The sequence below is a fragment of the Chelonoidis abingdonii genome, chromosome 2 (assembly GCF_003597395.2).
Source record: "Chelonoidis abingdonii isolate Lonesome George chromosome 2, CheloAbing_2.0, whole genome shotgun sequence".
In the NCBI taxonomy this organism is placed as follows: domain Eukaryota; kingdom Metazoa; phylum Chordata; order Testudines; family Testudinidae; genus Chelonoidis; species Chelonoidis abingdonii.
In genome coordinates this window covers 166015982-166038066 of record NC_133770.1, presented here as the reverse complement: position 1 = coordinate 166038066, position 22085 = coordinate 166015982, and the positions used below count along the sequence as shown (strand labels likewise).

Below are 22085 nucleotides of genomic sequence, written 5' to 3'. Positions count from 1 at the left end.
GAACACGCAGGAGGGCAGTGGGACGGAGAGGGGACAGGGCCGAAGACAAGGCGGAGCGGGAGGGGCTGAGCGAAGCGAGGAGGAGGAGCTGGGAAGGAGAGGGGTGGAGGACGGAGGAGGGGCTGGCGGGGAGGGAGGGGTTCAGCCCTGCTCTGCAGCGCGTACTGTGGGACTGGACACCGGGCAGCAGCCGGAGGAGGGAGGCGCATCGCTCCGGAGCACACGGAGGGAACCCGGGGAGCACAGCGCATCCACCGCAGCTCGTCCGGGCACCTGGGCTTCTAGCCCCCGGGATCGGCGGAGTCTAGGGGACTCGGGGCCACTTGTGTCTTCCCCGGGGGCCGAACCCCTTCCCGGATCTACAGCGCGCGGGGGCCCCCTTGGCCAGATGGAGCCGGGGCTGTGAGCTGGGGCGCCTCGGGAGGTCTGCGCGCCTCCAGCCCCGGCCAGGGCTCTGCGCCTATTGTTCCCGACAGCCGGCGCCGCCGGGGGATTGTGTCTCTGCGGCAGCTCTGGGGGCAACGAACGGGACTGGCCCCACTTGGGGCGGCCGCTCCCCCACTGGACCCCGCGGACTGTGCCCAGCCGGACCGGTGAGTAGCTGGGGGAGGGGGCGTCCCACGCGGCCCCCCACACGCCCCCCTTGCCCGGGAGGCGCCATCGCAGCTGCGGGAAAACTTTCCCCAAACTTTGGGACTCGCTCCTGGGGGGAGTGGGAAGGGGGGGCGCCTCCGGGGTCTGGCTCCGTGGGGGCGGGGCTGCTGAGTGAGACTGGAGTGGGTCGGCGGGTGGGCGCCCCAGCGCGGGGCTGGGGGCCTGGCGGTGAAATGCTGCGGAGTGCGCCCAGGGCAGCCTGAGCTTGGCCCGCGGAAGGGTCAGTGTCCGCCGGAGGGGCTGTGATGGAAGCTGGAATGCACCCCACTGCTTCCCGTCCCCGCGCCAGCCTGGGGCATGAGGCCCCGGGAGGAGCCGCCAGACCTTGCTCAGCAGTCGCTGGGGCAGAACCGCAGAGGCTGGTTCCGGCCCCGTCCCGGCCTGCGGTACCAGGTGCCCAGGGAACGGGGCTCTGGGAGCCCGCAGCAGCCTGCCGCTCTGTGCTGGGCAGAGTTCGCCGCGTCCCTCGCACGGGCCCGATCCTGGGAGCAACCCAGCCCCAGCCCTGAGCAAAGTTGCCGGTGCGCGCGGACGCCTGCAGGATCGGGCCCTGCACCTCCTTGTCTCTCCCCCAGCAATGCACCGGCCGCAGGGAGCGCCGGCAGGATCCACCGGGGGGAGTTGAGGGCACTTCTTGGTGCTGTGCCTGGCCTGGCCACCAGACCTCCACAAAGGAGAGCGAACTGCTTAGTCCCATGGGCAGAGCAAACCCCGGGGTCACGCTCGCCTTCCTGGTGGAACAGGAGAGCCACTGAAATCACTGTGCTGTGGTAAGGGGAGGAACGTAAGAGCGGCCATGCTAGGGCAGGACAAGGGTCTCTCTAGCTCAGGATCCTATCTGCCAGCAGTGGCTGGGGCCAGGTTCTTCAGAGGGGATAAACAGAACAGGGCAATTTATGGCTTGATCCACCCCCTGTCATCCAGTCCCAGCTTCTGGCAGTCAGAGGTTTGGGACACCCAGAGCATGAGGCTGAATTCTCCATTTCTACAGCAGGGCATCAGAGACTGCCCCGTGCTGGAGTTTGCAGGGAGGGATTTACTCCTCTCTAGGCCACGGGGAAAGGTGGCTTCAGAGTTCTTGTAGGGCAGGTGCCACCGGGGTCAGGCCACTGGCTGGTTTTTGAGGAGCCCTGGAGAGCCTGTGACTGGAAATTGGGGGGCGGAGGGTTGTTTCTTGACCTTGTATGAACTCTCTGGATAGTTGGCACCGGTAAATGTTTCTCATATTGATTATTGCGAGCTTAATGTCAGGCATGCTGCTGCCTGGCTAGTTCAGAGAACATAGGCAAGGTGCTAAGAAATTCCTGTCCGAATTGAACAAAACCCAGCAGTAGCCGCCTCCTGGGATGGTGTGGGCAGATTCAGAGCATTGCAGCCGGGCGTTCTCCTAGACCTTCACTGGATGGGCTGCTGCTCCCCACATGCTCCCCGAAGGAGCCTGCATTGTCTTACTACCCCGCAGTCATGCATTGCTTTTTTCCACTCTCCCATTATAACCTTGCGGTTTGAGGAGAGCGAGTGAGGCCAGTTTTAGGGGTTCGGCTTGCTGCGAGATTCTTGGGATTTAAGGAACTGTTTTCTCGCTGGGACCTTAAGAGCGCTGCCTTAACACATAAAATAAGGCCTGCCTTTTAAAAGAGGAGGGTTTTCTGAGCCAAAAAAGCTTCTTAAGGTACAAAGTTTAGTGGGGGAGGAAAATCTCTTTTGCATTGAAAATATTCCCTCTGGTTTCAAGCCTGTTGATTTTGTCTCTGTAATGGAATAGCACTTTCTCTAGACATGGCCGTTAAGCTAAATGTTTCCTTACTCTTCCTTAGCAGATGTATTGTGCATAGTTGAATGTCTGAGAAAAGTTTTTTTAATACCTGGCACACCTAGACAATTTAGCCAAACGCTTCCCCAACATTGTTTTACTATTCTGTATTTGGGGATGATATAAAAGCATCCCCAGAAAACACTGCTGGGTAGTTTTCCAGCCCTGCTAATCATTTGACACCCCAGCGATATCCCTCCTATTTGAATCATTTTTGCAGGCATGCAGTGTGCTAATGCCTTGTAATGCAGATGCCCGCCCAGGCTCCTCATGCCTATTGATGTCTTATTGACATAGTTCTTGCTAAAGCCGAAGTTTGTTGGAGCCTGTATTGGCCCTATGGGGAGGCACTGGCTGGAATATCTCATTAAGGTGGTCCTGTTGTAGATATTGCCCCTTATGTTAGACGGTCTGTTAGCGAGTCTAAAAAAATGTTGGCTGTGCTCTGTCCTCCCTCCTATAATGCATTGAGCTGCACAAAGCTAAATGAGGCCCTCTGTTTATCCTTGGTCATGAATGAGAAATGGCCAGAAGTAAACTCTTCACTGAGACTCTCCAAGCTCTGCATGCAGCTGTATCTGGGGGCTGATCTTGAGTGAATTTGTTTTCCTGAGGCCTGGCCTTCTTTGATGGATCCTATGTGCCCCAGGCTGGGACTCTGAATCTGCAGTTTCCATCCCTGACTACCATCACAGTCAGTCTCGCTTTCAGAAACAAAACTACAAGGAATTTCTGGATGTTCCCTTGATAGTGCTGCTGCTTTTCTGTCTGCTCCAAATGGGCAACATTTCATTTTAAAATGCATTTATAAAATGATAGCTGCTGGAACTAGGGGTGCTGGGAGTGGTCCTGCACCCCCTGGCTTGAATTGGTTTCCATCACACATAGGATTTACAGTTTGGTTCAATGGCTCTCAGCACCCCAACTATACAAATTATTACAGCACCCTTGAATGATAGGGGCCTTTCCCCTAGCTTCCAACAAGGGGTTTGTCTGTATGTCTATAGAAAGGATCGTCATGTTGGTGCAAACCTCCAATGAAGAGGTGCCGGTGTAAAGTGAGGTTTGAGCCCTGCAGTGAGATGTACCACACCAGAGTAGCTAAGCTGGTGTAAAAATCCCTGATATAGACAGGCCCTTCATACAGAGAACTCGCCTCATGGGAAAGCTTTGCACTTGCCTTTGCTGTGAGAGTATGAACAAACCTTTTGGCATTTTTGAAACCACATGTTAAGATCTTTGAACTTTTCTGGAGCTGAGTGAATAACTCTTAACAAATTAAAATAATGCTGCCAACTCTCACCATTTCAGAACGGTTCATGATATTTGGTGTTTTTCTTCAAGCCCTGCTCCAGCACACGTGCAATTGCATGGGAATATCTGCTTTGGTTTTTTTTTTTTAAGTAAGTGTCTAGCCTTACTGGTTACCTAGAATATTTTATAAACACAAGCCCTAAAGGCTCCAAAACCAAGGAAAATCAGAAGAACCCAAAGTTTATTATTTTTAAAAATCTCATGATTTTGACTCATAATTTTAAAATTGGGAGTTGGGAATACTGCAGATAATATATTCAACAAATTTTGACTTTTTATTCACAAATTCATGATGAGTGGATGATGAGATTCTATAATTTTTCTGTATTCCAAGTTATTCACAAATTTCTTCAGAAAATAATCAGGTTGTAAATGCTCCGTATTTGCATTGTGGTGGCTGGTTTGCTTCTGTGATATTGTTTGTGTTCTCTGATTGGACAACATATATAATTAACCAACACCGTGCAAAATTTGAATGTTATAGTCAATTGTGATGCTTGCAATTTATACTGTGTCAGTTAGTTGTATAAATCAGCCAGTCAAGGAATGCTAACAAAACCACTTGACTTATGTATCAAACCAGTGCAGCTCAAAATCTGAATTTTATATTCAATCGTGATGGGTGCAGTTTGTACTGTGTTAGGTACTGAAGTCACATAGCAATGTTTCTGTGCTCTGATTGGATGAGTTAGGTAACTAGCATGCCACAAATTGGTACTGGGAAGCTGCAATTTTATAGTTGAATATATGATTTCCTTTTGGTGACTTAAACCTTAAAATGTACTCAGTTGGCCTGGTGGCACTACTAACGTGTGTGCATGGAAGGGGTTTGTTTTTCAGAGTCCTGAATATATAGGACAGTCAAAATTTGCTTTCCTAGTCAGGCAGATGCGGAGTTTCTCGCTCGCTATTCTTGCAGCTCTGACAAGTTCTCTGTGCAAATCACAGTGTGGGGGTGGTGGGCCTAGGGGAGAAGAGGGAGACGGTATCCTGCCAAATCTTGTCTTTGGTGAGGGATCAGGAGAACAGGTCCTCACATAGTTCTTTGGCTAGTGGCCATTTTCTCCACACATGAGCACTTCCTCCCTTAATCTCAGGGGTGGCTGGCATGCACTGGTGCCTTCCCATTGTCATGCTTGGAGAGGATTAAAATATGTCAAGATAGTCTCTGCCCTGGAATGGTAAAGGACAGAGCAAGGTTCTTCCCATGCTCTGCACTGCCAGCTCTTGTCCATGGGAACTACAAATCTCCACCGTATTCATGACTCCGATTCCGCTTTAAAATAAGGAACCAGGCTGCTCTGCTCAAGCTGGGAAGGGAACCCTTCATGCCTTCAAGAGAGCTAGTGATTTTTTGTTCCCTCCAGAACCTTGTGTATTTAGCTGTTTAAAAATTTAACCTGAAGTAGAACCCGTTTTGTGTGCAGTCCCAGTGTGCTGCATTCATGATGCGTGTTCTCATAGCATTATAGCTTCCAGCCTGCTGAAAAGGACAGTTGAGGTTTGATCAGCTCACAAAGGCTCTAGTTCTTGGTAATTCAGCTTTCTCCTTTGCTTTCCAGGCCTTGGAGGTCCTCTTCCTTCTCTTTTGTGGGTGTTTGTCTTATCTCTAGTAGAAAAATATCTGCTGGAATTGAGTGAGTTTATCCTTTCCCCTTCTCTAGCAACCTTTCATCTGGGGAGCTGCATGCATTTTGCAATTATTTGACTCACTTGTCGAGCAGGTAAATATGATCATACCTGTTTCACCGAATGGGGCCTAGAGAGATTACAGCCCATATCTTCTAAAGAGCCCTTTGATTCTGAGTACCCAATTTGAGATCCCCGGGGCCTGATTCTCTTCAGACCCACAAGCCCAGCTGAGGTCACTGAGAACCCGCAGCTCTGCACAACTCTGGAAACCAGGCCCCAGATATCTCTTACTGAGCTCCCAAAACTGAGGCTACTTCTGAAAATGTTGGCTTCAGATTTTGCTGTGGGCAGGTTGGCAGCAGAGCTGGGAACAAAGACTGAGGGCCAGCTGGGCAGGCATCCTGACTCTCAGTCCCCTCTCCTGTCCATTAGACAGCACCCCTGTTCGGGGTCACTTGTGAAATGCTAAAGATATCCCAGTGTTGTGAAACTGTTCCCTCCCTACTCCGTCCTGATCCCATATTTCCATCAAGGTGAGGAAAGGCAATCAGTTAGATTTTTGCTAGATGGCTGCATCAGATTTGGTGCCTGGAGCAAATTCAGGAGTCTTAAAAAGGCTTCTGATGGAGATCTTAGTTGACTCATTAGGAATATACTTTTTATAATCCCTTCCATATTGCTGAAGCCCCTAAGCTGTGAGTCCTTGCAGTGTGCTCCTGGAAATGTACATGTGACTTGGGAGAAGGTTACTGCATGGAAGGGTTAAGTGCCGTATGCTGCACACTCGGGCATGTATTTTTCCAAGTCTGTATCTGCTTTAAGCATTACTGTTTTCTCCCCTAGACGCTATTAGAATTATTTGCTCTTTATTTCAGCAAATACTCAGTTCCTGGCCTGAGTGCAGTCCGGGACGAGGAGGGATGCGGGCGGGGGATTAATTCTGTCCCAGCACTTTGTGACGCTTCCTTAGTTTGCAGTGAGGTTGAGGATTTATTTATCTTGAGACTCAAGTTAAAAATATGCAGTTTCCCCTAAGGATATGCGTATTTTCAAGCTGGGTTACATGCTTACTTCCAGTGTTTGGTAAGTGATTATCCAGTCACCTGCTTGCCTTGGGGGGGTGAACTTTGCACCCGGTACCTCAAACATGTCCCTGCCACACTGTTCTTCTGGGGATGGGAAACCCCACTTCCCCATCACAGCTCATTGGTCCATGCTTTCTATCTTCTGTTGCGAGGTCTCCCCTTTGCAGCTGTCATCTTTCCAGGGGGAGATGGGAGGGGATTCACTTCGGAGGCACTGGCCCCTGATCTTCTGCTGGGTGTGGGGGTCACTGTTAGGTGCATTAAGATATTGCCCAGAGCCCTTTACACCACTGCCCGTTCCTGCTGGCCTGTGGAGGGCAATTCCTGAGCCAGGACTCTGACCAAAGGTAGCTGCCATGGTGGTGCTCAGCACTGAGCTGCTGGCCAGTCATAGTCTTTGAGTGAAGCTTCTGGTTTTAATTCATGCCCACATTATGGTCCCGGTTTTCAGTATGGCTCAGCACCCAGCAGCTCCCATGGTTCTGTCTGGGGAAGGAGGAGTCCCCATTGCTTTCAAAGGGAGCGACTGGGTATAAAACGTCTAGCCCTGTAGCTTTCCCCTTATGACCAGTGGTGTGTTGTGACCTGAACTGGGGACGGACTCCATTAAAGCCGCAGTGAGAGCAGAACCCACCCACGCCATCCCATCAGCCTTCCCTTTCTACTGCTGAGCATTTCCTTCCCCCAGCATGCTCGCCCCTCCAGACCGGCTTGGTTTCAGGTACTGACACAATAGTGAATCCCACATGTCAGATATTGAAATATCCAGCAACCCATTATTGCCCCCATGCTCTCTAGGGTTGCCAGTTGTCCGGTTTTCGACCACAACACCCGGTCAAAAAGGGACCCTGATGGCTCCGGTCAGCACCGCTGATCAGGCCATTAAAAGTCCAGTTAGTGGGGCTGGCAGACTCCCTACTTGGCTCTGTGCGGCTCCCGGGAAGCGGCCGGCATGTCCCTCCGGCTCATAGGCTTACGGGTGGCCACGAGGGCTCCATGCTCTGCTCCCAGTGCTTGCTCTGCAGTTCCCATTGGCCAGGAATTGTGGCCAATGGGACCTGCTGGGGCAGTGCCTGCGGATGGGGGCAGCACACAGCAGAGCCCCCTGGCCGTGCTTCCACCTAGGAACTGGAGAGATATGCTGGACTCTTGCTGCGAGCTGCCTGAAGTAAGCGCTGTCCGGAGGCAGCACCCCAAACCCTTGCCTGCATCTCAACCCCCATCCCTGAGCCCCCTCCCACACCGAAACTCTCTCCTGGACCCTTCACCCTGCACTTCCTCCCGTGCCCCAACCCCCTGCCCCAGCCCGGAGCTCCCTCCCGCACTCCGAATCCCTCGGCCACAGCCCGGAGCCCCCTCCTGCATCCCAAACTCCTCCCTGGCCTCACCCCAGAGCCCCTACTCCCTCCTGCAACCCCAGCCCGGTGAAAATGAGCGAGTGAGGGTGGGGGAGAGCGAGCAAGGGAGAGAGGGAGCATGGAGTGAGCAAGGGTGGGGCCTTGGAGGTGGGGGTGGGGCAAGGGTGTTTGGTTTTCTGCAATTAGAAAGTTGGCAACCCTAAGTTGCCCCCCCCACAGCCCCTCCACACTGCTTTACAAAGAGCATGTGGCTTTAAAGCTACTGGTAGGAGCAGTGACTGAAAAACCACAGTGAGCAGAGAAGGGAGCTAGCTACAGCTCTTTGGAGAGGATCCTCCCACGCCACCCTTGTGCTGATCTGCAGCAGGCACATGCTGAGGCCCCTTTCTGGTGGTTGGTGACCCTTCTAGCTCAGCCTGGTCCCAGCACATGAGTTCTTGGATTTGTCTCTTCCAGTGACAATTTGATTATCCTTTTTAGGCCCCCAGTGGGCAAGTTCCAGGTTTGGTTAGACCAAACGCAACCCTACCATAGTGGCTGGGTTGAGCCCAGCCCACAGGAGTTTGATGACACTCTGACCTGGGAGTGAGTTAGAAGTTGCATCCCTGTCGAGTCCAGAAGCATCCTTGAGTTTTATCTGCTACATTACATTTTGATTACTAGATTCCCTGACTGAAAGGGGTGGAAACCAGCGTGTCTCTGGGAGACAGTGGGACATGGTGACGGTTAGCGTATGCATGGGTAAAATAGCGCTCTATTCCCTTATGGCAAATAGTACGCAGCTAGAGAGTCTGTGAGCAGAGTGCAGGTCTTGATTGGATACCTTCTGACTCTTTCCTTTGGAACCATTGGGCACATGCTGTAAAGGTGAGCAAACAGGATTGGGTAAAGTCAGAATCCTCCATAGCCCTGAAATGTCCAAAAGAAATGCACGTTTTCTCTGGGTTTGCAGCCAAGGATTGACGTGCCCTTTGTGTGCTGAGCCCGCTCTCTTGAGATTTCCAGCTTCGTTTGGATGATTCGAGGAGGTTGGATAAAACTCTGGGTGCTTGGATGCTTTCTCAGGTACCATGGTGAGGGGCAGCATTGTAGAAAACTAGACAGCTAGGTCTAAGCTAGGAACCTTTTGAAGTTTGCCCATCTGTTGTGTATATGTGAGCAAAGGATTTGGGAGTAGATCATGCCTTTGTGGGGCCTCCAAGCAGTGAGAGGATGTCTGAGCCGTATTACCGGTGTGTGACTCTGAGTGGACATGTGCGTGTGCAAATGCGCAGTGTGTGTGATTCTGCCGGGGAGGGTGTGCACAGGTAACTGGGTGCATGCTCGGTGTCTGATTCTGCCTTAGTGAGGGCATCCTGGTGTGGGAGGGCACATGGATGCACACGTGATCTGTCCACCGTTTTAAATAGAAGTGTGGGTGTAATTGGGCCTGTTATAATTGTAGCCTCTGCAGCCAGGTCTCTAAAGGGCACTTAGGTGTGGTTTCTTAGCATTTCCATTTTTAGTTGTTGAAATCTTCCCCATAAAAATAAAACACTGCAGCGTGCCCTGGGGAGGATGGGGCATAGAACTGTAGGGAGCACTAGGTTTTGCACGCTGGAAGGAGCTGACGGGCAGCCCTGTTCGCGTTCCAGCCCTTGGGAATGAACCATTTTCTGTTCAGATTTATAGAAAAGCTGTGCAAACCCAAGGAAGAGTCACATCTTTGTTTGTATAGGTACAAATGCTCTCCCGGCTTCCTCACCTCATGTGCCCGGGGCTTCCGCATAGAACAGACAGTGGCGATGTGAGGGTGGGGCAAGGCAGAAGAGCCATTCAGACGCGGAGGGACCTGTCAACAGAATAGAGACACTTCTGTAGCAAAGCTCTGTTCCTGCTGGTGATGGGCCTGGAAACTCAGGACAAGCCCTTCCAATAGGGGGAGTTTTAACTTTAAAAAGGAAGGTGCCAGGCTGTTAAGTCCCAGTCTTGCCCCTCCTTGTAAACTCCTCTGCTCTGGCTGCCTAATTGCTTTTCAGTGCTGATTTTGATTGTTAGGTGGGATGTTTGGTTAAGCCCCAGTGGAAGAGGTTCCTCTTCTTCTGCCTCCCTGCTTTCCTTCCTCTGCTCTACTGGGGCACTGCTTCTTTTCAATGCTTTTCTACTCAGTGGAAATGGAGCGTCAGTGGGGCACTTCCCTTCCCATTCTCTGATCCACATTTTTACTTTTTGCCTGTCACTTTTTCCAGCGTCAGCCAGGGGACAGATCACTGCTAGTGAGTGATCCTTGTGATTTTCCATGAAAGTATTTGGTCCTGGTTAGCTGAGCAGGAAGCAGCTCCCCTTGACTCAGCTGAAATGAGCCATCTCTGAGGTATATTGGGGAAGAATTTTGTGGGGCTTTGTGCCAGCACTGACTCACTTTGCGTGAGCTGCTGCTTCTAGCTGTGCTACCTTCTCCCTGCGTGGGCCCTGGCAAAGCACTGTGCTCAGAAGAGGCCTTCGCAAGGACATTCCACATTAGGACATGTTCCGGGCAGCATGTGCGCTCGATAAACAAAACCACTTGGAGACGGAAAATAATTTCCAGAAATACCAAAGACTTCTTTTTCCACAAAGAATCCCCTCCCTCTCCCAACCCCGGGTAAATTGTTAACATTCAATAGACTATTTTAAGACTTGCTGCCTGGCGCCTGAGCACACCAATGCATGGAGATAAAGCCGCTGTTTGCTGTCCAGGCGCCTGTATCGATACACTGCCCCCAAACCTTAGCCACTTTGCAAAGCAGGACTGCCTTTGGGAGCCGTTCTCAGGGTTTGAGTGGCACAAAAGCAGAGCGCCCTAGGCGGAAGAATCCTTTTAAAGTTCAGTTAGGTAAACTTCAGCTTCCATTCAGGTTATTTTCCACTGCCTTCAGAAGAGCATCGATATCATCATCCTGATAATAACGCAGCAGTCTATATCAACAGCACATCCCAGCCCCAGATCTTGAATCATTTTGCAATCATGAATGAAGTCTCACATTCCCATCCACCACGATGGTAGGTAAGATACAGAGAGGCAATTTGACCCATTACTGAATGGCAGCTGCATCGTGTCCAGAACACAGTTGCTGTTTAACCAAGCACAGTAGAATGACCTGATGTTTTAGGACAGGAAGTGAAGAATCTTATGGCCAACTGAAATGCAGGGGGGCGGTTCTGGAGGCAGAGTGTAATTAGCTGGGTAGGTCTCTAACATGCTGGTTCTGTCACAGTGCCCCTGGGACCATTAATGACTGAGCAATGAGAGGACGTTGTCTTTTATGTCATTGCAAAATCAAGGGTGGCACTTAGAACACAGGGCTTAGCCCTGTTTTAACCCCATTGTGGAGGATGTTGGCCAGGGATGGCTGAGTGGGCCTGTGCTTTGGAGACTAGAGTGGGGCCCAGTCATGGGTCTCTGAGCTGCCTGCAGGAAGACTTGGCATGGCGGACAGGGCTGAGTAGAGGGCATGGCAATGGGCCAGGAACCTGAGTGCTGGCACCCCAAATGCTTAAACTGGCGTGGTGCAGCCCATGGAGACTACAGGTCCCAGAATGCACTGCAGCTAGGCTGCTTATCTCAGTATAGGGTGACCAGATGTCTCGATTTTATAGGGACAGTCCCAATTTTGGGGGCTTTTTCTTATATAGGAACCTATTTCCCCTGCTCCCTGTCCCGATTTTTTACACTTCTGTCTCGTCACCCTATCTCAGGATGGGGCATTGCAAGCTGGGAATGGTCAGCCTTCGTGCATTAAGGATGAGGAATGTATGGGAGCTCCGTGGGCTGCCTTTGGCTGTTCTCCCTTAGTAAGCCACCTCTTTGAAAGCTATTGACACCACCAGCTACAGGCTAATTCTTAACTGAGCAAAGGTGGGGACTGTGGGGCTCTCAGCCTCCACTCACTTAAGAGGAGTGGGGGCAGTGGACTCAGCCATTGAATGCTCCCAGTTCACTCTCAGTCACAAGGGATACAACCTGTGGCCAAACGCAGCCCTTCGCCCAGCCCTCACTGACCTCACCGGGAGCTGCTCTCATTCACGAGAGGGCTGAACTGCGTCTCGTTTGAATACAGGGACTGAACCTGTGTCAAGCCACACAGCTGCCCAGATGCAGCATGGCTGCGCTCAGCTTTATCTAGGCAAATTTCCACTTCCCCTGGTGTCTTCAGTCTTGGCCCCAACGGATGGTTTCAATTTGGTGGGTTTATGTATGTGTTTCATTTTTAGAATTAAAATGTGTTTTTTAGGTCCTATCTCCATGCTGCTAGGTGAGAGATCTTCTCCACATGGTAACCTTAGGTTAGGAGCAAAAATGCTAATAGATGCAAATTAACCCACTGGTTCCAGAAATCTGGGTTTTCCAATTCCGGTGAGCTGGAGACAAAACCATGGAAGTCAGATCCTGAAGCTCTCTGCTTCTTTACAACAAGCTAGACATGTCATTCAGTGGAGATCAAATGCCATTTATTGGGAGAGTGCACATCAGTTGGGGGTGAATTGAAGGGCCTTGATGGATAGTCCTGCAAAACCTGTGTTCACAGAGCTGTACGCAGCAGAATCTCTTTCTCCTGAATAGAAGCAGAGATGCAAAGTTTGTTTGGTTTTGGCTAATGAGAAGCTTTGGATAAGAGGAGTTCAGATAAATTTGGTTCTGTTGTGTTATGTGTGTTTGTGCGCTTGTGCACACATCCCTCCCCGCCCCCCCGGTTGTGTCCCTGATTAGAGCTAGAGACTATTGAAGGACAGTTCCTATTCTGTTTTTCTTCAAGCCCTGCTCCAGCACACATGCAGTTGCATGGGAATATCTGCTTTCATTGCGTTACCGCTGGGTGGTGCTGGTGGGGTCACTTGTCTTGCACCCCAGTGGTGGGTGCAGATATATTTGGGTAAGTTTCTGAAGCGCCTGAATTGCTTTGAGATGAGAGATGCTATAGAAGCAAAAGATCTGATGAGACTGTGATGTGGGCAGGCCTTTTAAAACTTGTGTGCTTCAAAATAAGCAATGAAAAATGAAAAACCAAAACTTTTCAGTTAGCAAATGCTGAAAATGGACATTTTGACAGGTTTTTTAGACCTTTTTCCAATGTTTGAGTCGGGAGGTTTGTCCAGACCCCCCCTTTCTGGGAACAGTTTTGGTTTTAGCAAACTGGCATTTTTCGTTAAAAAATTCCTGAGCAGCTCTGGTGCGGAGCCCCTGCAGCCTTATCACAGCCCAGGGGAAATGCACTTCTCAGAACTGGGTGGCTGCTTTGAGGTGCTGAAACATGGCTTTGGGTGCTTCTCGTTAGGCACCCAAATTTGGAAGTGCAACCAGCCCCTAGGTTCCCAGTGGAGTCCAGACTGAAACGTCACTGTTTATAGATTAGCTGTGAAGGTCACACACACAGAGTGACTTATATTACTGTGCGGTGGAGCTGTTCTCTTTTGTAGCATATATCACCCACTGACAAAAAGAGCTGCAAACACTCGTATTTTAAATCAAAGAGAGGGCTAGAAATAGCAGCGACTTATCCCCATTGATTTTAACACACACAAGTTTTTTTTTAAAAAAATCCATGTGTGGGTCTGTTTAATTTGAGAGAGGATTTCCCATATTCTCTGCTTGTCACTGCGCAGGGGCCGGAGTTACTTCTGCTCTAACTTTTCTTGTTTCCTGGTTGGCAGTTTGAAGGGACTGGAAGTTTGGAAGAGAAGATTAAGCGAGCCCCAGCTAGCAAGCCGGCAGTCGAGACGGGAGTCCCCATGGAGTTCTGGAGCCCAGTTGCCAACCAGTAGCTGTAGAACTGGGATGTTTACCTGGAGGTGCCTCCTCTTTTGGGCTGTGCTGGTCACAGCCACGCTCTGCACTGCAAGGCCAGCACCAACTCTGCCAGAGCAAGGTAAGAGGAACCATACCCATCTTCTCCTCTCATGTCCAGAGTCTCTCTGGCTGGAGTCAAGAGCTCCTGCTGCTAGTGAATAGAAATGTGACAGAAAGAGACCTTTTAAGGGCAGGTTGCTGGGATAAGAGGCATGTCTGTTCTCAGCCCCCTTTCTTTGAGTTGCTGCTCCTGAATGGTTATAAGATATTGGGTGTCTCTGACTTTCTTATGAAACAAGCACAGCCTGTTTTGAAGTCCTGCAGTCGGAACACGATCAGTGAGTATGTTGACTGTTGCAGTGAACAGTTTGGGCTTGTTCTAAGGGAAGACAGGCTTACCTGAGCCGAGAAGCTGCAAAAACGTCTCAGCAGCTGCCAACTGGTGCTGGCTGGGAAACGGGAAGTATTGCCAAAGGAACGTCGCCATTCAGAATAAACAAAATAAGGGAACATTTCTTAAAATGGGTTAAAATTCAAAAGAAATGTAGACGAGCGAACTCACCCCTGCGACGCCTCCTGCTGGTCACTTTTGGGAACTAGCTCACTGCCAGCCAGGAGCGCCCTCTGCAGGCCGGTGATCCGCCTGTCCTCTGGCCCCTGTGTCACTCCCACGACCCGGTGCCCCTTTATCTGGGATGCTGCTCTCTGGCAGTAACCCCTTTTCTCTCAGGGTCTCCCCTCTCTGGGAAACCCCCACCCACTATCCCCACCTCGCCTCAGTATACAGCTACTGCCAGTCATCGTCTAGCCCCCATGCCCTGGGGCAGACTGCAGTATCAGCCTACTCATCACTGGCAAGGTTGGGTTTGGACCTGCTGCCTTGGCCTACCCCTGGGCTGCCCTCTGCAACCCCCAGTACCCGTTGGCCTTCTGCTAGGCCGCAGCCTGGGACTTTCCAGGCTGGAGCTCCCCAGCTCCTCTGCCTTTCTCCAGCCCTGCTTAACTCAAGTACCCTGTCTCTAGCTCCCTGCAGCCAGGCCCTTCTCCCTCTACAAGCAGAGGGAGACTCCCTGGGCTTCTGGCTCACAGCCTCTTATAGGGGCCAGCTGGGCCTGATTGGGGCATAGCCACAACTGAGCCTACTCTCCCATTATCTAACAAGACAGGTACTGGCCTTGCCTTGGCTAGTTGTTGAAGGATGCTGGGGAGTCTGCATTGAATGTCAGGGAGTCTGTGTTGTGGTGTTGCAATAACTCATGGTAAATGGCTCCCTGACTTGTTGTCATGACCCCTCTGGGTTCAGCAGGGGAATGTACTAGCCTGCCCTCCGCTGAGAACTGTGTTAGAGCTCTGGTCTGGTGCTTGGTCTGGTCTCTACTGACCATTAGTGTGCGTGATGAAAGCAGTGTTCCGAAAAGGAGCAGCTGTTGGAGATGTTGGGGAACTGGGGAACATTGCCCATCGCATGTTTGTGTGTCATGTGTCAGCCGGCTTAGCTGAGTTCCTGGCTTTTGCAGAAGCTCCTGATGCTGCCTAGGGCCCAGGCTCTGGTGGTTGTTCAGGGCTCCCAAGCTTTGCCAGCACTCTCACTGGGTGATAGCAGAGTGAGTGCTGACTCGGCCAGCTGCTGCAGCTCGGGCTTTCCACAACCGAAGTGGCATTTTCCTGGGGCTAGAGACCAACCAGGTCCCCCAGACTAGTGCTTCGCACTTGTCTCTAATCACCATTTGTTATTAAAGGGCATCTAATGGGTTTGGCTCACAGCCCCTCCCCTGCTCTTTGCCAGGAGCTGTGAACGAGACCCATGGGAACCTGCCTCTCCCTGGCTAGGCTGGGAGGCTTTTGTTTCCCTTCTACCCCTGTAATTTTCTGTAACGCGGTGGCATGTTGAGGTGTAATGGCCACGGTATTAACGTGCCTGGACAAATGCCAGCTTGGGCACTGCAGGCAGCCCCCAAACATCGAGTAACGCGATAGCATTTCAAAGCCTCGGTTTTCCCCACGGTGAGGCAGAGAATAAACAGACAGTCACCAACGCACAGTCTTTCTGACGTACTGCGTCTTGGCGTGAACTACACAAGAATGTTCTGTGGGGCATTTCTGTGTTTAGGACTCATTGTTCCTCCTCCCCACCCGTCCTCTTCCTCCTCTCAAAACCACAAGGTATCGTGTGCTTGGCATCCATTTCCTGTGCCTACGATGGGGGCTGATTGTTCCCCACATGCCCCAGGATAAAGAGCAGAATTCCCAGTGCTGATGTTTCTTGGCAGTGATTGGTGGGTTTGTCTGTCTGCGGCTGATGGCCGGGAGGGGAGGAATGGGGCTGTAACCAGATGGTGGCTGCTGTTTGCGGGAGAGTATCCAGCCCTCCCGCTCCCCAGGGGAACAAAGCAATGCTGGAATGGTCAGGAGGACATGACGTGTATGGTACCCGCAAGTGAGCTGTGTTGGTGAATAAGGCTGGGATTTTCTCACTGGATTTCAATGGGATTTGGGTGCCTAACCCCCTTTGGCTGCTTTGCCAATCCCAGCCTAAAGCATGAACAGCTATGGTGTACTGGCTAGCATACCGATTTCGGCACCAATGTGTCCCAGTGATGGGAGCTCTAGAATGCTACAGAGAGAGATACTGATAACAGTCATGCATGGTAATGGCCTCAACCTTTCCCTACAGGGTGATGCAAGCCAAGGAGCCCGCGTCCTGGCACTCCCATCCCCATACTGCCTTCCAGACAGTAGTAACTGGCTCTGGAGCCAGAGGCCACCCTTGTTGCCTCAGCACAGAGCCCAGAGGTGCCACAAAACATGGCAAACTTTGAGCTCTCTTCTTGGCATTTTAACTTCCTTTGCTTCTTTTTTTTTTCTCCAATATGCACTTGTCTTGAATAAACAGGGTTCTGCTTAGAAAGCCTCCTGTCCCCAGAGACGTTTCCTAGAGAGCTTTGGAATATGATTGAAACTCCCCCAGGCGTGTGAGGGGTGGTGCAGGACTGGCTCTCCTTAGACCTAGAGAGAAGCCGTGCGCCTGGCTCCATGGGGCGTAGTGACCATCATGGTATGTGGGATGTGCTTGCTGGGTTTGGAGTGACCGGGCTGGCTGTTGCATTATGAGGGTACAGCAGGAGGCTGGGAGGTAGGCTCCTTAACTTCTGAGAGCTTAATGAGGATTCCAGGGCAGACTCTCCTTCCCCTTCCCCTGCTCCAGTCTACTCTGTTATCTTCAGATGCTCTTGAGCTGCAGTTTAGTCATAGCAAGTGACTAGCAAATGAGCACAGAGCTTTAGCCTTTCCCAGTACCACCTGCACTGCTACGTTGACACAGCCATGATGAAGAACCCTGCTGGGGGCAGTCTGTCATTTGGCACCCACTAGGAGGCTGTTCACAGAGAAAATCATTCTCTGTCCATGTGGACTCCATGTTTGGACGTGGTTCTACCTAGCCTGGTCCTGCTCCCCTTGCGGATGGACCCTCAAATAACCGACAGGAGAGGGTCAGTAAGATCCGCATGTACATACATTTTACCTGCCTTTTCCACTGCTCTCTGCCAGGAGGGGGTTTGTACAGCCTGAGCAGATTGTTCTGAAAGCCCACTCTCCCCCAGGCTGGTGACGCTTCCGGGGTCTAACCAGGGAGGTGCATTCAGGCAGCGTAGGATAGCTCTCGGGCACAGGCAGGCAAATCATGGCTGCAGTGGGAGCTGCTGAGTGCTCAGTGTTATGGATAACCAGGCTGCTTATCTAGGTGCCAAAGGAGGACTTGGGAACCTAACTTTAGGCACCCATTTGAACAACAACAGCAGGTCCCTGGGTTCTATCTCCTGCTCCTTCCCTGGGTCAGTGCTTAGTGCTGGGCAGGTCACCTCCCCTCTGTGTGTCTGGAAGCCAGGCACAAGGATCCCTGCCTAGCGCCCAGCGGAGCTGAGGCTGAGCTCAGTAAGTCTGTGGAATGCTTTGGATCCAGTGGGGTCTCACTGCTGCTGTCCCGTGCAAGGCCGCAGCGGCATCTACCTGGTTCTCCGCTACCAGGCAAGGAAGGAAAATGGGTCCCAGTCATTTTCTCTCTTTTTAGTTTGTGTTTTTGAAGCAGCTGCCCAAGCTGTGGGCGCTGGTGGGTGGAGCTGGCTGGGCCTGCTGCAGGCAGAGACTCTTTCACTCTCATTTCCTTCCTGTGCCCACAGGCCATGTGCCAGCTTGCCAGCCCCACAGCCACTGTCCTCTCGCCCTGCAGGAAGCAGCTGGGCAGGCCAGGGTGTGCTAGGCCCATGGCAAACGGCGAGTGTTAATGGTGAGAAAATGGGCGACAGGCAGGCAACTGAATTGTTTCTTTTTTAACCAGTGCAGTGTTTTGCGGGCCTGGTAGGTGCCACCTGGGGAGCAGCGAGTGACTGCACTTGGGTTCCATTCATTGCAAAGGCAGCAGCTTTTCTGGACTCTGTTTTTATGTTTATAAGGTTTCAGTTTACATCTGTTTTAGAAGCATCGACACTCCCTTCTCGAAGATGTAATAATCCCCAAGGCTGGTTCTGAGAGAGCAGCTTCTGCTATAGCAGGAGAGAGGCTTTTAAGTCTCCAACCCTCCTCCTCGTTGAGTCTGGTAAAATTCTGCCTTTGTCAGAGCTCCTGCCAGTTATTGAAAAATCTGCAGCAAATAAAATCTTAATGGGCACTTACTGCCTTTTATAGTTACCTAAATTTGGAGGTGGTAAAACATCTATTTAAAGGGGAAAATCCAGGTATTTCCAGGAGCAGACTCAGTCTCCCTCACAAAGCCTGTCTTTGTCTTCACGTTAAATGAAAACCTGCAGAGACTCACAGAGGTTTATTTTTCCCAACGTGCTGGTGTCCTCCTCCACCATTTACACTCCCGATCTGAAGTCTGTCTAATCCGTGTGTCCAGCATACGCCTAAAGCTCCTCCCTCACTCCTAGGGGTTTTGTACTGTGCCTGTCACTGTGGTATCAAGCACTGTCCAATTCAGAAGCACAGACTCAGACTAGATCTCCAGAGTCCCAGTCCAGGGCCTGATCCTCCTCCCCATCCATCCTCTCTTGAGCCTGCCCACAGGGGGCTATTGTTTTGCCTTTCCCCGGGGATATTTTGGGGTGTTTTTTCCCTTAGTATTTTAGAACCGTAACCAGTATTTTTCCCTTAGTATCCCTCTCAGGGTTTGTGCTTTCCTTAGGGCAGAGATTCTGCTAGTAGCATGTGAGTTGAGCTTTGCAAAGAATCACGCTGCGCTTTCCCCTATAGGGTGACCAGGGACAGGTGACCCCCTTTTATAGGGACAGTCCCGATTTTTGGGTCTTTTTCTTATATAGACACCTATTACCCCCCACTGCCAGTCTCGATTTTTCACACTCGCTGTCTGGTCACCCTAGTCACCTCACCCCGGAGGCCCTGTACATTGTCCTACATGCCAGCCCATGGAGAGGAGTTCAGCGATGGGCCTCAGCTCCCCGATAAGCGCTGGATACCTGTGCCACCCGCTACTGAGAGAGCTGACTGTGCAAAGTGCTTGGTGCTGCTGGCTCACTGCAGCATTGGCTCTCAGTGTCCAGCTGGCTGGTCACTTTTAATCCAGCTGGACCAATGCTGTGGGCTTTGCAGGGCATTGTGTCCACCACTGGAACTGGGGCAGCATGAGTGCCCTGTGGCCAGCACGTCCATTGTATCCCCTCCCCCCTTGGCCGCAAGGAGGGAAGGCGTGTCCATTTTCTACTGCAGACACTAGCCCAGCTGGCTAAAAGGCTAAACTCCCCCAGCTCCACCTGCAAGGGGTCTCTTGAAGGGGGGCGGGGAGCTTTATCTAACTGGTGTCTGCCAGTGGGCAGTGGGAGAGGAAGCCAATCTTTCAGCCTTTTTGTCTGGCTTTTCCCTGGAAAGCTGCATGAGCACAGAGTTGCAGCTCCTTCACTCTTCCCCAGGCCCTGCCTGGGGGTGTTTTTGGTGGGGTGGGGGCAAGATCACCCTTGAACCCTCAGTTCACAGCACAGAGGCCAGGGATAATCTCCAGGCAGTGAGGCAGATGAAGCCCTTGCTGTGGGGCTGGCATCTCCACAGATACGTTTCCAGTAATCTCTGTTCCTTAACTCTGCAGTTCTATCTCCATCAATGAGTGACCTGGAGCAGCAGGATGTATTGGGGCTTAGGTGAGGGACAGCTCTGGGGCAAGCCAGCTGTCATAAGTAGATAGGTAAAGTAAGTGTTAATTTTCTTTTACTGTAAAGGGTTTACAAAGGGAACCAAACACCTGACCAGAGGACCAATCAGGAAACCAGATTTTCAAAAGTAAGGGTGGGAACCTCTGGAGGTTTTTGGTTTTGTTCTGGGTCTTTTTGTTTTCCTCGGCTGTGAGTAAACAAGCTTTTCTTCTAACTCCATCTTCTTTCAAATATTCCTCCTAAACATCTGTGAGTACAAAAGGAAACAAAGTAATCGGCTGTGATGTGCTTGATTTTATTTACATGGATTTGATTTGCTGGATGGTTTAATTGGCTATCTTTTAATACAGACTGTTATTCATATTTTCTTATAAGCAAGAGCCTGTATTGATCTCTTAATGCAGTATTATTGTTTGTATTTCTTTCTTTTTATATAAAATTTCTTTTTAAAACTTGTGGAAGTTTCTTTTCCTAGTGAGGCAGAGGGAGGGAATCGCTGTACCCAGAGCTCGTTATATTTTCCTCCCCCCCAGGCTAGAGGGGGGAGGAAAAAGCCCAACTCTGTGTCTACTTTCCTATTGTCCCATCGGGCGGAAAGGCTACAGGACCAAGGGAGGGGAATCTCTTGTGTGAGCTGACTAGGTGAATGCATAGCCTCGGGAAGCTAGATGCCTCTCCGGTTGTATTCAAGAGTGAAGTATAGCATCGCCCAGGCTCACCCAGGAAAGAGGGCGGGGGGGAAGCTGGGGGTGGAGAGGAAGACCCGGGTCTGGGTCTTGGGGGTTTCTCAGGAAAGTCTGGGGGGACCAGAGTGAGGCAGGCGCTGTATTCCTGTCTGGTGGCAGCGAGATAAGATCCAAGCTGGGTATAAGCTTGGGGGAGGTTCACAGTAAACACTCAGATGTTGAACTCTTAAGTCCAGATTTGAGACAGACGTTTACCACACCAGCGCCAATGGGAACCGTAGTTACCTGGCTGTCTGCAGCATGATGGGTCAGCTCCACAGCTCATGCAACGGAAACCGTAACCAGGACCAGCAAGCCCCTTCCCCGCAGAGACTGTGGCATTGCATGTTCTGGGATGGTGCCAGTGGAGTTCATCTGCCCCAGTCTGCCTGCAGTGCTTTCTGGGTGGGGTTTTGGCTCTCCCTGTTGTGCTCCCTCTGCATTTCTTTCTCATTAGCTCCACTTCCACCCTGCCAGCCAGAGCCCCAAAGTCAACAAGCTGGAAGGAATTTCACAGCAGTGGATGTTCACAGAGGGAGTGGCTGGCACTGACTGGCTGGAGGCAAGTGAGACTCCTGCAGGGTGACTTATGGGCCTGCCCAGGGCTGTCTCCCTTCAGAGGCTGGCAAGTTGCTCTAGAGCAGTTGGGGATGTTTCTGTTGGTGCAGAATTGCCCTAGATCCTGGCGGGAACATCTTTGTGTGGCCGTGAGTCACGCTCTCCTCGCTCGCACTGGTGTAAATTGCAGGGAGCACTAGGGACTTTCTGGAGTTGTCTTAGGTATGCCCTGGGACAGAGAAAAGTGACTTCTAGCTCTCCTGGCTGCTCTTTCTGACTGTGGTAGCTAGTTGGGTTCCGCTTAGCCCCAAGGTCTGGGCGGGGAGGTGTCTCTGAGCCCAGCAGAGCTCAGCCAGCAGGTCCAGGAGGCCAGTCAAAGCAGGATGTAGCGAGTGATGGTTTGTGTCTGGTGCTGTGATTAATTGCTGAGCTCCGGGGGAAGAAGATGAGTGGGGGGAGCTATTATTGTGCAGTGCACGGCCCGAGGTCAGAGATCATATTTAGCAGCTGGGGCACTGTTTTTACAACACGCAGTTCCCCTGAGGGAGGCAGAGGGATCAGGTTTATCCCAGCAGCTACTCACTGGAGTCTTACAAACAACAGAAAAAGTTCCTTTCCCCTGCAGCAAAGCCTCCTGCACTTGGACTGATGACAGTGGACCCCTCAGACGGGCTGGGGTACCGCAGCCATCCACTCCGTAGGCTGCACAGAGACAGGGGAAGCACTTTAGTGCACTGGAAATGAACAGGAGAAGATTTATTGGGAAGGGACAGTCCCAGCTATCTCAGTAGTTACCAGCATCCCAGAGAAGGCCTGCTCCCTCCAGGGCACACAGCTCACCATGTTGGTCTCTCTGGGGTCAAACTGTGCCCTCCTCTCCAATTTTAATGGGGGGACAGCTGGCATCTTATGGGAGTTGCCTGCAGTCAAAACATTTAAGAGGCATTGAAATCCAGTTAGTATCTGGGCTGCGTCTAAC

At 51.4% G+C, this 22085-nt stretch overlaps 1 protein-coding gene across 2 annotated transcripts in view; it reads left to right on the top strand.

The window, feature by feature from the left end:
* The first annotated feature begins 301 nt into the window (after nt 1-301).
* The window catches only part of FGFR1 (fibroblast growth factor receptor 1), a 75036-nt gene continuing 53252 nt past the window's right edge, over nt 302-22085 (top strand). The window contains exons 1-2 of one of the 2 annotated variants that reach the window (XM_032774581.2): nt 302-593; nt 13527-13741. In XM_032774581.2, coding sequence (XP_032630472.1) covers nt 13651-13741 — 91 coding nt within the window. In that variant the 5' untranslated portion in view covers nt 302-593; nt 13527-13650. Of the gene's footprint in view, nt 594-13526; nt 13742-22085 lie in introns of those variants that run through there. The other variant, XM_075062784.1, reaches the window with a different exon arrangement.